The sequence below is a fragment of the Papilio xuthus genome, unplaced genomic scaffold (assembly GCF_000836235.2).
Source record: "Papilio xuthus unplaced genomic scaffold, Pxut_1.1 DF827756.1, whole genome shotgun sequence".
Taxonomy (NCBI): Eukaryota; Metazoa; Arthropoda; class Insecta; order Lepidoptera; family Papilionidae; genus Papilio; species Papilio xuthus.
Genome location: NW_013530893.1, coordinates 4,516,640 through 4,537,053, shown reverse-complemented (window position 1 = coordinate 4,537,053; position 20,414 = coordinate 4,516,640). Strand labels below are relative to the sequence as shown.

At 32.6% G+C, this 20,414-nt stretch overlaps 1 protein-coding gene across 2 annotated transcripts; it reads right to left on the bottom strand.

The window, feature by feature from the left end:
• Positions 1–4,208: 4,208 nt before the first annotated feature.
• LOC106116347 (putative leucine-rich repeat-containing protein DDB_G0290503) lies at positions 4,209–18,475 on the bottom strand. 2 transcript variants are annotated; one of them, XM_013310137.1, is made up of 13 exons: positions 17,467–18,475; positions 15,314–15,456; positions 11,064–14,821; positions 10,443–10,573; positions 9,730–9,811; positions 9,345–9,493; positions 8,668–8,763; positions 8,029–8,227; positions 7,392–7,540; positions 6,763–6,919; positions 6,213–6,312; positions 5,420–5,530; positions 4,209–4,953 (listed from the first exon to the last, which is right to left on the bottom strand). In XM_013310137.1, the coding sequence occupies exons 1-13, from the start codon at positions 18,311–18,313 to the stop codon at positions 4,627–4,629; spliced, it is 6,249 nt and encodes a 2,082-aa protein (XP_013165591.1). In that variant the 5' UTR covers positions 18,314–18,475; the 3' UTR covers positions 4,209–4,626. The 2 variants fall into 2 exon arrangements, with proteins under 2 accessions (XP_013165591.1, XP_013165592.1); XM_013310138.1 differs by lacking the exon at positions 17,467–18,475 and adding an exon at positions 16,976–17,212.
• Positions 18,476–20,414: the final 1,939 nt, after the last annotated feature.

The window sequence follows — 20,414 nt, the reverse complement described above, 5'->3', positions numbered from 1 at the left end:
AGGGTAGGCTCCGAGCCCCTCGGTGGGGACATGCAGTGAGCTGATGATGATGATGATGAATTACTTAAGAATCATTCAGTTTATTTGTTAGAAGGTATCTCCAGACCGACTGTATGAATCTCGCTGATGTGGCATAGATGTAGAACATAGTTTGGAAGAACAAATAAACTACTTAGATTGTTTTATTTAATATCATATATAAATACGAATGTTATGTAGAACGCGAGCTTATCACCATCTCAAAGGCCGGCAACGCATCTACGGTTCCTCAGGTATTGCTGATGTCCATGGGCGTCGTTGAACACCTCGGTGTTCCCGCTGCTCGTTTGCCCCCTTCTGTTATAAAAAAACGTAGTCTGCAATAACAAATAGGCTATTATTAAACTTTTTTTATTTCTAGCTAACTTTTTTTTAATAACTTATTATAATAAAAGATTATTTTTATAAATTAATAACCGATTTATACTAGAAACACAAAAGCTAGTGATTGAATAAAACTTGATTAATCGTTGCCTAAAGCAGTCTCTAATCATGACAAATTTGTTCGAAACTTTCTCTATCCGCCTGGAAGCGGTCTATTAATTTACATTATTACCTTGTTCTTCTCATTATTATAAGTGTTTTTCAAATTTACAGGTTAAATAAATGCGATGCGGCGATGAAAGCTATAAAGTCATATACGTAGAGTGACCGACTAGATTAAACCCTTTGCGGTCTACCTATTGGTAGACCGCAAAGGGTATTCAAACTTCTTGGAATTTTAAATAAAACAGCACAGTTCTGTACAAAATTATTATACTACTGGCTGTCGCCCGCGACTCCGTCCGCATGGAATGAAAAAAAAACTTAATTAGTTCCCGACAATTTTTCTCACCTTTTAAACCTTCCCTAGACTTGCAAGAACATTTCAAGATCAAGATAAGATAACTCCATTCAACCGTTCTCGAGTTTAAGCGAGACTTAAGAACAGCAATTGATTTGAAATCATAAATTAACAATTATTCCTAGCTATTTTTTTTACTCTACGTATTTATGGTCAGGTTGGCCATATGCGTAATATACGTAATAAAAAGTTCAGAATGCTTTTACTGTATTTAGGTGACCTCTTGTTATAAAAATAACACAAAAATGGCCAAAGATTAAAAAATGTTATTATTTCAATTTCGTTGACTTTAATTTTATTGTTAAAAAAATATTCCAAGAATAAATTGCAATTACTAGATTTCATTATATTTATTAATTTATGGTTTAACTGAGTTTTAGAGTTTTATGGTTTAAAATGAGTTGAACAATCAAATTAAATTTTGATAAGCCGAGTAAGGTTTCGTGCGCTACAACTTTTCTAATTTCGTTTGGCTTCGTTTTTAATTCATTGAAATAAAACAAACGTGAAAAATAAATGCTATATTATTAATTTAACTTATATCTTAATACCTAGCTAAAGATATAGACGGGTACCGCGGTAGAGGTAGGTCTAGGAAGAAATAGAGTGATCGCTTAAAAAGTACTGGAACGACAAACAACTGAACTCTTAATTTTAGTCCTTTTTACCTTCCTATCCTTTTTATTTTAAGAAAAGGATGGGAAGTGAAAGATTTTCCTGGATGAAAAGGTGCGTGGGAAGGGAAAATATTCTCTTTCTGTGCATCCTCTCCTCCGTCGATTAAAGGTAGACAACATGCAATTGCGTATGTCTATGGGCAACGGTCGCTTTGCTATATCAGCGATTTCAGGTGGCCACTCGTAAGTTTGTCACCTTATCGTATAAAAAAGAACACATACATAGTATGAGAGAAGAAATTTGTCTTTTTATATTTTTTTTATAGAAAAATATTAGCAGATTTTTTAATAAATTTACTAATATTTCTTTAACCATTCCAACTAAGCTCTAAGCTTGTGCTAGGATATGGTTTACAATAGTCGAATGGCGGGATTCGAACCCCCGACCTCGTGATCGGAAATCCGTACCCTTAACCATTAGGCTATTGACGCATTAAAAATAATTATTTTATCAGTATGTATTTCGTCGAAGTATTAATATTCTATTAGCTTTTAAAATACAGGGTGTTAAGTAATTTACAAATATATATTTTTTTATATAATCAATTCTCAACTTCACGTGTCTCGTAGCCACGCCTCGTCGATTCCTTTACGATCTCAACCGACTGGAACGTTGCTACATGGATATATAAATTTTACTAGATGAGGCATCTGATTCGTTTTGAATATTTAAATAAAAACTTTAACGATTTTTCTTTGTTTTAAGTAAGTTATAGATCACAAAATTACATTTACATTTATCTTACTAATATTATACATAAATGCGAATGTTTAGATGGAGATTTGATATTAGGTTTCTCCATTACATTGAAACGGATCGCGGTAGATGGTGTGGATATAGAAACACACAGACTAGGCTACGCTACTCGCGAGCTACAGCTAAACAAATTACAATATATTTATTGAGATTTAATTAGGGAAGAAAGAGAAATGGAGAGTTTCCAGAATTATTTCATAGTATCATTGCTAAGAAAAATTGCTGAATTTTTATCACGCCTGTCTTCTGTATATTCTAGTGTTTATACATCTATGTATATCAAAGCATGTAAGGGTACAACAGCAGTGAAATATTACGACTTAAATGTTTATTTATTGCGGGTTAAAAGTTTCTTAGGACGGACCGTAACTTACATGCTGGCAAGCGAGTTTCTGTGAATACAGAAAACAACTCTTGTCTTTTAAGACTATTACGTAGAGAGAAAAAAAAAACGTAGTGAAACCTTGTCTTGGGAGAATTTATAGAATAACTAGCTGTCGCCCACGACACCGTCCCCGCGCATATTCTTTCTAGGCTATGTTCTACATCTATGCCAAATTTCAGTGATAACCATGTAGCCGTTCTGGAGTTAAAAATCTTAACGTTAAGCCAAGTTACACTTCATTTTAACCTCTATCTTATTTCTTACTAATATTATATATGCGAATGTTTAGTTGTATGGATGTTTGTTTGTATGTATCTCCGGAACGGTTCAATAGATCTCGCTGAAATTTGACATAGATATAGAACATAGTCTTATAGAACACATAGGCTACTTATAAAGTTTTTTTTAAATAACTCAGACAGATCATTTTGAGATCTGCTCAATATTTTTATTTGTCTCAGTTTACACGTGCCATTAACAATGTTATTTTCTTCAAGTATTAACATCAAAGTTCTTGAATTACGTAACCATGAAACTTTTTAATGTTAATTTGTCTGCGGGAAGCTCGTGTAAGTTCGAGAGCTTTTTGAAAGTTTAACTAATAGAGATGTGACACTTTTCAAATTTAAAAATGGAATACTTTTTTTTTAAATAAATATACTACTACTTTATGGTGTTGGCATAAAAGACGTGTATTCAATAAAAGAAAATAGATTCCAGCTTGATACCTTCACGGGTTTTTAGAAAAAAGGGCCTTGACAGACAGACGGATGGACAACAAAGTGATATAAGGGTTCCGTTTTTTTCCTATGATGTACGAACCCTAAAAATTAATAAAATTGATATAATATCGCAATTAGATCTTAATAAAGAATATTTCTTTTAGGTGACATAAGAAAAATGTATATTCATCCTTATAACTATGAGCATAAAATTGAAAATTCCGTTTAACATTTTATAAGTACCTAAGTAAGCCCAAATATTAGATTTTCATGTTTTAGAGCTTTGGTAATGATTTTGTATAAAGTAATTCATTCAATAATTGTAAAAAAATACTTATTTTTTATATTGTTAAGAAAATTAAACGTTAATTTAAATTTTTAGAAATAAAGTATTTTTTGGAATCAGCGCCATTTATTTTTAAAATGAAAAACTACAAACAACTTTGTTGAAATATTTTATTTTAATTAAAATATATAAATAAAACTACATAATATAGATAGATATTGGTTTTTATTGCAGGAAAATTCATTTCAATTTACATTTTTTTTATATAACATAAAACTAAAAAACGAACATCTTAAAAATATTTAATTACAATAAACAAAAAAAATAATGCACTCAACTATATTCGATAAAAAACAGACAAATATTTGCATTTTTAAAGTTCCAATAGATTTATCGATATTTTAAGTCACATCACTATTTTATTCCTTCAAATATTTTCGAAAAAAAATTGTCGATATCGATAAAACTTCAATATTGATTTTTCATCACTATTATCCCTTTGTATATAAAAAAAAACTTAAATCCACTGACTTATAAATGGATAGGCGATTGGAAATTATTTTGCTTCTCTCTGTTTACCTGACAGTTTTCTATCTATATTATTAGTTCCTATTCAAACCACCGCAACAACTCTATCAGCGCCAAAATGGCGAAGATCAAATAGGCACAAAATTCTACGTCTTATAGCCAGTCTATTTATAGAGGTCAGTGTTTAAATACCATTTAACACATTCAATGATGTTGACTTTCATATCAATATATCTTGGCATGAAAAGTGTTAAAAATTCGAATAATTACTATAATATTTAGCAATTATTCTAAATATTGTGGTATTTATTTTACATAATTTGAACACAATTTCATCCAATAATCGATGAAAATTAGTTTGATTCACATTTTCTTTGCAAATTATAAATCAATCGTCTTCCTTAAATCTTTTATTATTAGGAGATAATCCATTGTACAAATCTTCTGGTGATATTCTATCTCTTTTTCTTTTCATAGCTTTCGTCTCTTTCGCACTATCTACACTAAATCTTCCACTACAATCTGAATCGCTTGACATTCCGCTTGTAGCCAGCTTTATTATGAGCAAATCTTTCTCTATCTCTGTCAGTTCCTTTGGGTTAGAGCGAGATGTCTGTCGTTTGACAGGCTTCGGACGAACTGTGGGAGAATATTCCACTTTTCGTTTTTTATATGTACGTTTTGTTACGTCCTTTTTCTTCTTTGGTTGTTCACTCTGAAAGTTTATAGATATGTCGGAATTAATATTTTTAACATATAAATATAAATATTTTACACTTATATTGATCTCCAAAAGAAAAAAAAAATTAAAAATTTCTCATTTCGGAAATATATCATGGTGTCTGTCGAAACATTCATATAAAAAACTCTCCAAAATAAAAAAAATAAAATTTCAATATTTTAAGGTATTTACATCAACATTATAAAGTTACAATTTCCTTGTACTAATAATAATTCAAACTATGTAAGATTATGTTTTACAATCACATGTACATAAGTTGGCACATAGATCATATGGGTACCCTTGTTATCGACGTGCCAACTCAAAAGCTGGAGGACAAAGTAACCAAAAAGCACACCAAAATGATCGCCATTTAGCATCAAGAGCTTTCAGTGAAACCTTAGATAGAAAATTTATTTCAAATTACAACTAAACTAAAAAAAAAACTAAGTAAACTAACCTGTTTAGGTTTAGCTCCAATGTAACCTGAACATCTTTTAGCTCCGCAAAGACATTGTTTCTTCTCAATTCCCGCGCATTGTAAATTATAATTGAAAGTCACTTCACTATTCTGTAAAAAAAAAAACATTTTAATAACTAGCTATCACACGCGACTCCATTCGCCCTAAATAAAAAAAAATATTAGTAGCCTATGTGTTCTTCAAGTTCAAGTTCTATATGTATGCCAATTTTCATCGTGATCCATTCAGCCGTTCTTTAGATACCTTCCAACAAAAATCCATCTAAACATTCACATCTTACTAATATTATAAATGCGTTTTGTTTAAATGGATGGATGGATGTTTGTTTGAAGGTATCTACAAAACGACTCACTAGATCTTGATGAGATATGGCACAAATGTAGAACATAGTCTGCACAAACACATAGGCTAATTATTTATTTTTTTTTAAATCCCGTACGGTCGAAGTCGCGGGCCACATCTAGTTTATAATATTAGTAAGATATAAACATCAAGCGTCAGTGTGTCAGGGGTTAAGTAGTTGACTTGTAACCTACAGGTCTTGGGTTCGAATCCCGCCATATACCAATGTATTTTTCTATTTACATATGTACATTTATCCTATGTTCTTACGGTGAAGGAAAACATCGTGATGCACATATCTGTGAAGAAGTTCAAAGATATGTGTTAAGTCAAACCACACTGGGTCAGCTTTGACTATGACCTAGTCATTAACTTAGAGTAGGCTCTAAGCCTAATGGGGATGTATGAGCTGATGATGATGATACGTACAGCTGGTATATCTCTCATAGCAAACAGTCCAACTCTGACATCACCCAGTACCGTCCATTTCTGAGTCTCACAGTTTGGTTCGCAGCAATGATTCATAAATCTGGAATAGACAAAATATAATATTGTTTTAATAAAAAAAAGAAAATAAAAAAATGTTCATAATATTCTAGGTAATAACACAACATATAAAACGAATATTTTTGCGTTTTTAATTTTTTTTTACTAGCTGTGGCCCGCGACTCCGTCCGCATTAAATTAAAAAAAAAAACTTAAAAAGCCTATGTGTTTTTCCTCACTATGTTTTACATCCGTGCTAAATTTAAGCGAGATACATACAGCCGTTCTGGAGATACCTTCTAGCAAACAAACATCCATCCATCCATCCAGACATTTGAATTTATAATATTAGTAAATTATCATTAATTCCTCGCCGACGAAGTTGCGGGCAACTGCTAGTAGTCAATATGACAATGTCCTCATCACCAATTTACTAATTGTCCCATGCAAAATCAACCCGTAGCGAACAATTAACTCTGGGTGCGTTACTTACCTAGCCAGATTCCCTTTAGGTCCAGCATCAATCATTCTCTCTTTATCTAGAGTTAAAAAGTAATAGTTCTCATCTCGTATCTCATATTTTCTCTGCATTCTTCTCTTAAACTCTTCTTCGTCTATTAATTCTCCTACGTACTCTATTACGAATTGGCCTGAAAACAATATTTTTAGTATTTTTAAACTGCGACAAATTCCCTCTAGTGGGCAAAACTGGAACTACAGTACAGTAGCGCCCTCTATCAATGCTAAAGTGCTACAAGATTCTTATCAGATCTGTCTTGCCTTGATTGTGATTTCTCATATACTAAATCTATAGTTTACTGTGGGTTTCCGAGACCAAAATCCCAGATTAAAATATTTTTATCTATCTTGTCAAAGATAATGACATAGATGACGATATGTTTCATGCAGAAATTTTGGTCTCCTACCAACGGTTAGTGCGTTAAATTTAACTAATTCGTTAAGCAGATAAATAATATCTTAGTTCTGTCGCGCCAGATAAATTCATCTTACTATAACTAAAAGAAGAAATTGCATAGTTTAAGCGCTCAACCGTGATTTTGGTCAGAATAACCGATTAGTCGTTATAACCGATGTTATATTAAAAGTTGATACTGTAATTACCTGCTTTAATATCCTCTAAAGTCTTCAACCCCCATCCCCTCTGTGGGGTGCGGTAAGGCACCAGTTTGGGGTAGAGACGCTTCTCAAAGGCACGGTTATTACATCTCTCCCCCGCGCGACAAGTTGGACCACACTCTGTTAGCAGCATCCTGAGAAATAACATATTATTTTATCCCAACATAAAGATATTTAAAAGTATAACAAGGATTTTAAATAAGTAGCCTATAACGTGCCCGTCAAAGCGCCGTCAAAATCGGACCAGCCGTTCCGGAGATTATCCGGAACAAACAAAGCCAGGACATACAGACAAACAGAAAAACAATAATTGTAACTTTGATGAGGACAAGCTGTATATAGATTTAAATTCTTCACAATCTTTATTATAATAATATTTGAGAATGTTTAGATGGATAGATGTCTGTAAGAAGGTATCTCCAAAAGGGTTTGACAAATCTTGCTGAAATTTGACACAGACGTTGAACATAGCCTGGAAGAACACATAGACTACTTACATAGATTTTTTTGATTCCGTGCGGACGGAGTCACAGGCAACAGTTGGTAAATTTTCTTCTCTATTCATTTAACCTGTCTTGCCCACAATTTTTTTTTTCAAACATTTTATATGTGTTTAACTCACCTATTAAGGCACTGTGAGTAAGGTCCACAAGGATCTTCTTCATCAGGATTACACTCGCACTGTGTGAGCGAGCTCTCCTCTACATCTATCCTCTTCCCGCACAGCGAGCCGCACGGCTTGTTCACCTTCAGCTTCACGTAGTGCGGCGGCAGGAGAGAAGATGCGAAGTCTGGGGTCTCTTCTTCATCTGGTGATACTTCTGAATAATAATAAAAAAATTATTACCATAAACAAATAAGTATATGGCCATAGACATCTACAATTACAGATGCATTGCCTACCCTTAATCGACAGCGGAGGGGACAAACAGAAACAGAATATATCCCCTTCTATGCGTTCCCTCCTCTGCCAAATCCACATTCCCTTCTCATCTCTTCCTTATAACTCTAAATATACTCTTTAATTATACCCTATAAAAGAAGAGTATATAGTCCCTACTGAGTACCCTCCCTTCCAATCCTTTCCTTGTAGGAAAAGGTAGGGAAGGGAAACAGGTCTAAAAAGAGTCCTCCGGCATGCACAATCATCAGACTGTACACACAATTGTTTCTACTTGACGTCTCTTCTGTGTGGTCACTTCTCTTCCCATAAGTATACTTGATTTGACGAAGTACATTTAAGTAAATAGTAATAACTTACTCTTTAGTATCTCGCAAGCTCTTTGCGCGTGCTCCATCGCCATATTGAATGCTGCGTCTATCTTTGATTTCTGATTTGACACTTTGCCTGTATCACCTGCAAATTATATAATATATAAAAAAGTCGTGTTAGTTACACTATTTATAACTCAAGAACGGCTTTACCGATATGCCTGAAAATTGGTGAGGAGGTAGCTTAGAGCCAGGAGACGGACATAGGATACTATTTATTCTTTTTTTCGAATTTATGCCTTGAAGAGCTGCTTTTTATTTAACTTACTAATATTATAAAAGCGAATGTTTAGATGGATGTGATGTGGATGGATGGATGGGTGTTTAAAGATATCTCTATATCCACGCGGACGGAGTTGCAGGCGACAGCTAGTTAATAATAAATTTAAATTAGCTTCATGTATGTAAAAAACAAAAAATGACAGAAAAAAATGTCTATGGACATATTTTTTTACATAACTATAATGTTATAATATCTCAAATTTACATACTAGCTTTAACCCGAGACTCCGTCCGCGGATTTTTTTTAATATAGCATATGTGTACTTCCGGAGTATGTTCTACATCTATATCAAACTTCATTGGGATCCATGCAACCGTTCTGGAGATATCTCCTAACAAACATCCATCCATCCATCATATCTATACAATTATCCATTCACTTACCTTCTTGGAAGGGAAACACTCGTCCTCTATTGACCCAGTAGTGATCGTACTGACCAAAAAACCTGACCACAAATTCACCGGGAGAGTGCTTCACTGCTAAGATGTTAGGAGGGATCTCTGACGGATGCAGGATTATTCCAGGCCACCATCTGTTATAAAAACCACATGTTCATGAAAAACTGATTACTTAATCTCTGTTTAAAATATATTATATCTGTTTTGTGAAATATGAAAAAGATCACTATATTTGTTCCTGAGTAAATAACCGTAATAATAAACCCGCAGTAAATAAGATTTCTTTGTGGATGAGAATGTAAGTAATAGGTTAAGGATTCTTCCTGATTAAGACAGAGTTGTATTATTATATTTTAAACTAGAAACTCACCTATAATGACCTAATTTGACCCACACCATTTCTCCATACAATGGTAAGCATCCTGTTTCACAATCTTCACACATATATCCACCTGGAAAATAACATACATACATACAAACAGGAAAAAATACAAATGTATGTAGTTTAATATAATATATTAGTTATAAGGCAAAATTACAGAGCCTCGGTGGCACTGGGGTTTAAGCACTTGACTTGTGATCTGCAGGTCTTGGTTTCGTATCGTATTTTTCGATTTCCGATTTACATATGTACATTTATCTGACGTTCTTACGGTGAAGGAAAACATCGTGATGCAACCTGCACATATCTGAGAAGAAATTCAAAGATATGAGTGAAGTCAACCCGCACTTGGCCAGTGTGGTTGACTATGGCCTAATCAATCTTAACTTAAGGTAGGCTCCGAGCCCCTAAGTGGGGACGTATAAGGTAGCACTAAGTTACAATATTGAAGTTCAAGTAAATTTTGAAAATGTGATTTTTTACTTAACATAATTATGTGATAGGGACCATTCACACAGACCTAGGCAGAGAGCAAAGCATATTATTCTCAAATAGCTTTATAAGATTAAAGGCTTAATTTCACTTTTCATAAGACATGCAAAGTAATATTAAACCTTGTTCCAATCCTATAAAGCATAATTTTCTTTGCCATCAAAAATCTAGCTCTGCATTCCACCACGGTCTGTGTACCTTATAATTACCTTCAGGAGGTTTAATATTAAGGCACTCAGCGTGGAATGATGTGGGACAGTACTCGCAGCAGATGAGCGACCCACCCAACGCACAGATGAAACACCAACCAGTGTTAACATGACATGGTACTTTGCCGGGCCTATAATATAAAATATTATTTTACTGTATAATATTGGTCGCCTATTTGTCGAAATTTGACCATATTTCATAGTTTTTTTTTAAATTTATAAATAGCTGTCGCCCGCGACTCCGTCCATGCGGAATTTAAAAAATACATAATTAGTAGCACATGTGTTCTTCATGATTATGTTATATATGTAGGCCAAATTTCAGCTATATCTGAGCCGTTCCAGAGATATCAAACAAACATCCATCCATCCATCTAAACATTCACAATAATAATATTACTAAGATAGGTTTATACACTTTATCTCTATTAATTTTATGTAAAATTTTACTTTCATCGCTTCGAGCAATTTTCTTTAAGGTTGGTTTCTGAGACCAAAATCTCTGTATAAAACATGTTTGACAAAACAGAGATGGCAATATGTTTTCAACGGAAATTTCAGTATCAGAAACCCACGATTAATGAAATACAAAGCTTCATGTATTAATGTAAATTGACTCACCTATGCTCATAATGTCTTGGACAAATAATATGCGACGCTGACAATATCTGAGAGCCAGCTGGAAGACATTTGGTGAAGGAATGATATGTCGCAGGACATCTGACACAACGCGCGAGTTTATCACCACTGAATCTAGTCTTACAACCTCTAGGGTCATCACTTACACACGTATGACAAACATGTCGCGGACATACGACAGGTTCAAAAAAACCTTTAATATTTTTATTATTTCTTAGAACTTCACCAGAATGATACTGCGTCTGAGGCCAATGTTCCAAACATTCCAAATGGTAATATTTATTACAGTGTGCTAATTGACATCTTTGTCTGTATTCTATACCTTTCGGTGATGTGGCAGCCCTACATACGAAACAAATAGGTTTGTCGTATTGTAAACAATTATGACATTTGAAATCTGTATAATCTGTATCGGAATTACGATTTTTTGTAGGTAGTTTAATATCGATTATTTTACATTTACCCACTTCTGTATCACTCCAATCTAATGCATATTCACTTGAATCCGAGTAATATTCGTTTTGTTTGTCGATAATTTCTTTCATTTTATCACTTAATTGTGCTTCAAAGTTATTTGCATCTACGATTATATGAGATTCAAGGTCATCTAATGAATTCTCTTCTGATGCATTAAATTCTTGTGATTTCTCATCACTTTGGCTATCTCCATCTAAACCGTTAGAATCATCTAAACCCTTCTGCTTTCTACCTCTATTTCTCTTCTTCTTCTTTCTTCCTCTAGAAGGTAACTGTTTGTCAATAACTTCCGTCTCTTTTTTAGTACATTCAACATGAAACATACAATGACAGCCTTTGCATTTAACTAGATTACCAGTTTTCTCGCAAACTTCACAAAGTTTTTCTCTCAAAAGACCTTTAAATATATTCGGCTTTGGTTCTGTGAGTTGTTTGAAATATTCTTCTACTTGATCAAAATCATCTTCACTTAAAAAGTTTGCGTCATTACGAGATTCCTCTATATTTCCGTTTGGAATATTATTTTGCGTGTCAATTGGATTTTCATTATTTTTCCCTTTGAATTGTCTGTTTTTAGTTTTGAAAATATCAAATAATTGTATTTCATCATCCATATCTAAATCTGAATTATCATTAAAATCTTCATTGTAACACGGTCTTGCAATTCTACGTTTCGATTTCGATTTAGGAATAAAATCCTCTTCGTCGTTTATCTCTTTGTCTACTTTAATTTTCTTTTTTACTCTCTTAGGTTGTGTTGTTTCTTTTTTAAGACCTTTAACTAAATTAGCTTGTTCCATTTCATCTGTTTTTTTACTTTCAGATTTAGAATTCTCCTCATATTGCCATGTTTTGTACAGATAACGTGTTATTTCGTCTTGTGTTAGTTCAGGATGTTCATCCATCACTGCGTCCTGTCTAATTTCTAAATACTTTAAAAATTCAGGATCTTCTAATTCATTTTTAGATTTGTTCGTTTTCTTTTCAACTGTCCTGTCTAATGTCATTCTTAATGATTTATTATCGTCAATAACCGCTTTCACTTTCCAATTAGCCTTTTGCAACATCTCTATATGAGTTTCATTTTTATCTTTTTCATGTTCAGATTTAGAATTTTTGGAATTTAATTCTTCAGTATTTTCAGAAGTTATCGATTCAACATCTGAATTTAAACTTTTAGCTGATTGATTGTCAGAATTAGTTTTATCTTCAGTAAAAACTATGGAAATCATTTGGTCACTATTATAAGTCATTTTTTGATTTAGCTTAGAATCTATCTCTTCAAAAATATTCTTATCTACTTCATGTTCTTTTTCCGCTATATTTTTTACTTCATCAATGAAATTGTCTGTGTTAATTTCGTGTAATGTTTTAGAGTTTGGCAAATTCCCTTCATTTATATTTGAAGTAGTTTCTGTATCATTCAAAATTTGTATATTATCGTCAACATCATTTTCATCAGGAATAGAACTGGAGTAACCACTCGAAAAGGAATTAGGAACTTCATTATCGTTTGAACGAATTGATTTGACATTTACAGTATTAAATTTTTCATGATTTTCTAAAATTTGATTTTCTCTTTGTTCATCTTTTAAAGATGTACTATCCATATATTCCTCACACTCTTCTGATTCTATTTTTTGGTTTTCTAACATCTGATTATTCTCTATATTTTTTATTACGGTTAATTTATCAGATTTGTTAGACTCTATTGACTCGCAATTACTTGTTGATGGATTATTTATATTTAAATTTTGATTTTCAATACTCTCCATCATTTCTATGTCATTAGACTCCAAAGCATTCTCGTCTAATACGCTTTTTGAATTCTCATTGTTTGATTCAATTAAATTTCCATGATTTTCAATATTATCTGGCAAATTTGTAATTTCTTCAACCATTTTTATGTCAGTGGATTCACTTTTAAATCTATCATTGTCTGATTCCGTAAAGTTGTCATGGTTATCAAAATTATCTGGGTCGTTTGTTGCTGCGACCATTTCTATATCGTTGGATTGACATCCGTCTGATTTTGTCAAAACTAAACAATTTTCCGTCAAATTTATAACTTTCTCATGCACTTTTGTGTCATCGGAATCCACAAAATCAAGTAAATTCTTATTTGATACCCTCTGTGATTTGTCGTTGTCTAATTCCTGTATTTCAACATGATTTTCTTTAATTTCTATACTTTCATTAATTTGTGTTTTTTCTATATTAATTACACCAACAAGATTTCGCGCCTCTTGATCAGTATTCGTTTTTGAATCCACAATTTCGTTTACACTATGTTCAATATCTAGAGTTTCAACTTTTTCTAGAACAGTAGTATCTAAGATGTCTTTATTTCGGTCTAGATATGACACATTTTCAAATCCATTACAAATAACTTGATCTAGATTATCAGGCTGTAATTCAGCATTTCCTTTAGTTTCTTTATCTTGTACTTTATGATTTAAATCTATTTGCATTAACTCAGCGTCATTTTTGGACGCAATTAATTGTTTTTGTACTAAATTATCGTCATTGTTTTGATTATTTACAGATTCGTTAACCATTTCTTCTTGTAATGATTCATTTATGGTTCCTTGATGATGTTTGTTAACTTCTTTGGTTATATCTACTTTATCATTGTTAGGTTTAGTAAATTCATCATAATTTTTCTTACTATAATCATGTTCATTTTGATGTGATAATAATTTAACTTCAATTATATCATGAGATTCCTTTCTAGATCTTCTAAGGCTGAGAGATCGTCTTGACCAATTCTCATTAGACTTAAATTTTGTTGATTTATCTGTTTTACTTTGTGTTTTATAAAAAGATTTCTCTGGTGTCTTCGATTTTGCTTTCTGCAACCATCTATCCATATGGGATTGCTTTTGAATTTTAGTTATACCAGTTTTTGCGGCCATATTATCTAGACACGCAGTAACAACTTCGGATACATCTAAAGATTTGTTTCTAGTTTTTCTTTTAAATTGTTCATTATCATTTATTTTTGTATCATCTTCAGAAAACAACGTATCATACAAACTCTCACTTAATGACACATCACTATTTGTTCTTGTTTCTCTTTTTTCTATTTTTCCAGTAACTTTATTAGGCTTAGCATTTCCTAGCATATCTCGTAATATATCTATTCTTAGCCTTTTTGGTTCCCGTAGTAATGTTTCTGCTTCATCTACTGATATAGCCCATTGTGGTTGCTTCTTTTCTGATATAAAGAAGGCTGCATACAATCTTGGATCACGTTTCTTTTCCTATGAATTTCAAACTGATTAACAAACAAATACTTTATATATATTTTTGTAAGTAACTGTATTTGATATTTAAAGGAGAAAATACACTAGAGCATTCTCATGAGCATTTCTATGTAAAAGAGAGCGTCGGTGGCTCAAGGGTTTAGGCACTTGACTTGCAATCTGCAGGTCCTGGGTTCGAATCCCGCCATGTACCAATGTGTTTTTCCATTTCCATTTCCACATTTTCTATTTACATATGAACATTTATCCGACGTTCATACGGTGAAGGAAAGCATCATAATGCAACCTGCACATATCTGAGAAGAAATTCAATGATATGTGTGAAGTCAACCCGCACTTGGCCAGTGTGGTTGACTATGGCCTAGTCACCCCTAACTCTGGTTGTTACAAGTGAATGCTCTTGTCTATACTTAACTTAGTAAGAATCTCATATTAAAATAATCATATTGCATCTTTTTACAACTGTAAAATAATATAAATAAATTTTACCTCTACTGAAAATTTTTCTCTAGTGGTTTCAAACTCTAGTAGTCCCAGAAATTTTCGTAGCATATTCTGCATAATCCATCCACGTCTTCCATTGTCACCCAGGAATGTAACATGTAGGATATCACGTTCCGAACGACCCAATACTATAAAAAAAAAAATTAATGAACAAAAAGAATTTTTTCTGAAAATTAATAGCTCTGTCTTTTAAACCAGTTAAATTATGTTTCGGAGTCGACTTCTCTTATCTATTACATGAAGTCAATATAAAAGAATCAATATTAACTGATTTGTTAATTTATTTTTTTAAAATTAAATTATTAAGTTAAAGACAACCATAGTTGTACAGTGTTATTTTTTAGGGTTCCGTACCTCAAAGGAAAAAACGGAACCCTTTTAGGATCACTTTGTCGTCCGTATGTCTGTCAAGACCCTTTTTCTCATAAACGCGTGAAGGTATCAAGTTGGATTTTTATTTTTTGGTAAAACCATTAAATGTTGTGACAGAAAACATTGTGACCCAATCTGCATATGCTGAGAAATTCAAAGAAATATGTGAAGTCGACCCGCACTAGACTGTGGTTGACTATAGCATAGTCACCCATTACTTATGCTAGGCTCAGTCCTCAGTTGGGATCTATAATCAGCTGATGATGAAATAAGGATAAGCAAAGCTTTTGACTCTGCTGAGAGACGGAGACAGTGATATACATTTAGTTTTAAAAGTATGTCATACTATTTCATAATTTACATACAATGTTTTCATTAAGATTATAAACAGAAGATAAACTTTTTAATATAACATTACCTAAATATTTTATTGAACACATTCCACTTATCAAATGTTTATTTTTAATAACATTACAGTACAAAAATATATTGAATTATTGCAATCAACATTACTAGTCAAAATATATAACATCATTAGTTTCCATAGCCTAATTTTTTTAAAGATATAGGGGCACACAAACAGTGGGAACACTAAAGTGTTTATCTACGACCATAGACATAAGCAATACTAGAAGAACCACACATTCTTGAAGGACCCTAAGTCATTTGTACTGTTAGGAAGAGAAACCGACACTGTGCCGGTGTACTGGCGCAACACTAGCCTTATTAAATTTCCCTTGAATCATTGGCCCGCCTTTCAAAATACTTAATTTATGTTATTAATTGCTGTAACTGACGTACTGAGGGCGTAAAGGCTTTTGCAGAATAGAATATCAGTGTTTTTGCCCCCCGGGGTTATAAACATACAGCTGAGAAAAGGCCCTATCTGTTCTGCATTGCAATGCTTCATTGTAATTTCTTTGATTTTTCTTTTTGATTGTGTTGTAATGTTTTTGAACGGATTACATGTCTTATTATTATTATTATAATAAAATATCAACGTTTATGTCCCCACACTTATCAATCTGACACTTGACTTGGTAACGAAAGTGCGCCATTCTCTCTAAATGATTCTAAATATTGATGCCTAAAAGTACAAATACTTATTTTGAACCATCTCATTCTATTTATTGAAAGAAGCAACAATATGTTTTTTTGACATTTCTGCAGTGGAAGCTAACGCTAATTTCATATATTATACTATAATGTATATTTTTAAAATTTATGGTTATCAGACTTAAATATAAGATTTTAATTAAATATATTTTAACTTACAATCCCGTAGATGTCTTGACTCACAAGTAGCTTGTAGGAAAATACAAATTATTTAAAATAAATATTACTTTGGTAGTTTTTGTTTTTAAAATAAATAAGTTAGCGCTTGACCACCATCCCACCTGATGTTAAGTGGTGATGTGATTGAAAAATGGTATATGTCCTTAATAAATGCCTATTCTTTCTACTTTTGAAGGCTCCCACTTTTTTTTAAATAGCATTTGTAAATTATTTAATATTAGTCTTTGGTTTTAAAATAGAAAATTTTAATAGATTCTAAATTATCTAGTCTTACTAATATTATAAAAGCGAATGTTTAGATGGATGGATCAATGTTTGTTTGAAGGTATCTCCAGAACAGCTGACTGGATCTTGATGAAATTTGGCTTCCATAAATAACAGAGTCTGGAAGAACATATAGGCTACTAATTATTTAAAACTTATATAGATTTTGCTTTTATGTTAATTGTTAATTAAGTTTATTTACTTACATTTCTTCTTAATAAATGTTCCACTGGCGGGATCTCTAGTGACAATGCAAGGCCAGAACGGATATGTGCCCATTCTAGCCCAAGCCAAGTCTCCAACTTGATATTCACACTTCGCTTCCATGTCAAATATCTCACTCTTTGATAAAGTAATTTTATTATCTATAATTTCCTTTTTCTTTTTCTTGTTGCCATCAAAATCTAATGTTTTCACCACCGATGATGTATCAATGTGCTTCGTTCCTAAACTATATTTCTCGGAAGACCTTTCTAAGACATCACCAATATGGGTTGATGGTTTATTTACATTTACAGGTGAGAAAAGAGTTTTTATTAATGTTATTGACTCTTCTTTCTCCTTCTCCTTACTTTGTATCAAGTCCTGTCTCATGTAGGCATTGGGAAACTTTTTAGCAGGCGATAAAATTCTTTTTTCTTCCGATCCAAAACGACTTAGTGATATATTTTCACTATAAATATTCTCGATTTGAGTTTCAAGTTTATTTTCTCCTTGCTGTGATTTTTCCATGCTTAAAGGTGAATTCGATGCATGCATTTTATAAACAGGTGACTGTATTCGAACTGGCGATCTATCAATCTTCGGTGATTTTATAACTTTAACTGATCTTTCAGAGTCACTGGAATCTAACTCCGATTTAAGCCTGCGTGCTCTGCCATAACGGCTTGTGCTACTATTGTCCCAATTGGTTACAGGAGAAGTCACCCTTGCAGTTAAACTTGTTTCCAATTCCCTCTCAACAAGAGATTTCTTTTTAGATTTAATTTTAATAAAACTTGTATTATCAACTTTTATATCCTCTGCACTCAAATTATCCTCAGATTCGTCCATCACTACCCGTTAAAAATCATTTAGAATCTAAATTAGGGCACTGACGTAATTTCATTCAACAATATCGGCGATAAAACTTTCGATGCGTTTTTTTAAATCCAAATAAATGTCAACCAGAGAATAGTAAAAATAAAGTCAATGTAAGCGAATTAAATTGAATAATGTAAAATTTTTGTACAACCTTCCGCTGAAACAAAAGAAACGAAATGAAGTTGTGTCCTGTGTCAGCTAGGTTATTGAATAATTCATGAAAAATGAACCGTATTCATATATTTTACAGACTTTTTATGACAATTAATTTTAAATACGTAAGTTAGCATGACGTTGTGCTATTTCAATGTCCTCCGATCATAATGGTTGCACACCAACCAAGCGGGTGAGCAAAAGCAATTTGCTACTAAGTCCCGAATCGGAAACTTAATTTTCATTTTAACAAATTTGTTACAAGGCATATAAACTTGAAAGTAACAATTTCAGAACGCTTACTACACACAGGATCCTAAACAATTCACAAAATCACCAACGTTAAATTATCATTTGAGCAAAGTCCTATTTTGTTCCGAATAGGAACCCTCTGCAAGTGTCATCCACGCGCCATCATATTTTTATAATCAAGAAAATGACGAAAAACTTACACAAACAGTTCTGTTTAAGTTACTTTTGACGGCTTTATTTCTTTACATTAATGTATACACACAAAACAGTAAATTATTTAACTTGATTTATATTATTCAATAGAAAATAAGTTCACCGACGCTTGATGCCGCGAAAAATTACCACAGAATGTTATGAATGTGTGAGTGTGTCAAACTCAAATCGTATTTGAATGTGTGAGTTGACGGGTCGTAATATTAATGTAAATAAAAACAGTATATGTAAAATGTTCGTATAAGCAACGGCATCAAAATGGCATGCATTTTGCATAACTTATCGGCTCTACTTCCTTCTAAATTTTATTTTAGGTTATACGGTAATGTCTCCCGACACAAGTCTTAAAAGACTGGCTAAATCCAGCCCAAATTGAATTGTAATTTGTTTAGAACGATATTTTCGATTACTTTTTATCATTTGTAAATAGTTTTCATAGTAAAAGAAGGCAAACAAGCATGCAGGTCATTGAACAGTGAATAACTATTGATAAAATAATAAAACTAATAAATGAACAAAATCCGAGGTCCAAATATATTGCCTGGCGAATATTAAAGATAAAATAACATCTGTTGCAGGAAAATCAAAGTCACAATTATTAACTTAATCTGTGACTGTCAATGTCACCAACCCTGAGAGCTGTCAGTAAAAGTCAGTTGTCAATCTACGATAGATTTTAATATTAAAGTGGCTATTTAATACACAAATTAACTTTTAAAATGTCGGCAATTGTTAAATCAAAAGACAATAAACCAGAACCGATAGCATATAGCGAAGCAGCCCTCAGAAATAATGCGGCAGTTGTGGAATATTGTAGAACTTCAATGGCTGCGTTATCGGGTTCCACTGCAGGTAGAAAACTTTGTTCAATATTTCAATTATAACCTGAAGATGTCTAGCACAGCGCTTTACCAACATTTACAAAAAAACATTTATCTTTATAGTACCTGATATCTACAAATTTTTAAAATCCAAACCAAAGTTTCCAGTCTACAGGAGTAATATCTGTAATATGATTACACTATGCCAGTTCAGTTGGACAGTAGTACTCAATAACAGCGCTGTCATAATGTAGCACTAACTGGATCCAGTGAGACAAAACAGTCCATGCTAAGCCAGTGCTACTGCCCTACTGTACTGGTATAATATAAATCATTCAATTCAATGTTTTCAAAGTGTTTCTTCACCTTTTGACACACTTTTTTCTTTTTCAGGTGTCCTTGGACTTACAGGATTATATGGCTTTGCCTTTTATGTATTTGCAGTAGTCATTTTATGGCTAATGTTTATGATTAAAGCTGGTTCAAATTGGAATAAATATTATAAATCAAGACAGAGTTTGCTGACAAGTGGATTTTTCGGTGCATTATTTACATATGTATTATTCTGGACCTTTATATATGGAATGGTACATGTTTATTAGTGTTTAGGGTGTAGTAATTATGCTTATAAG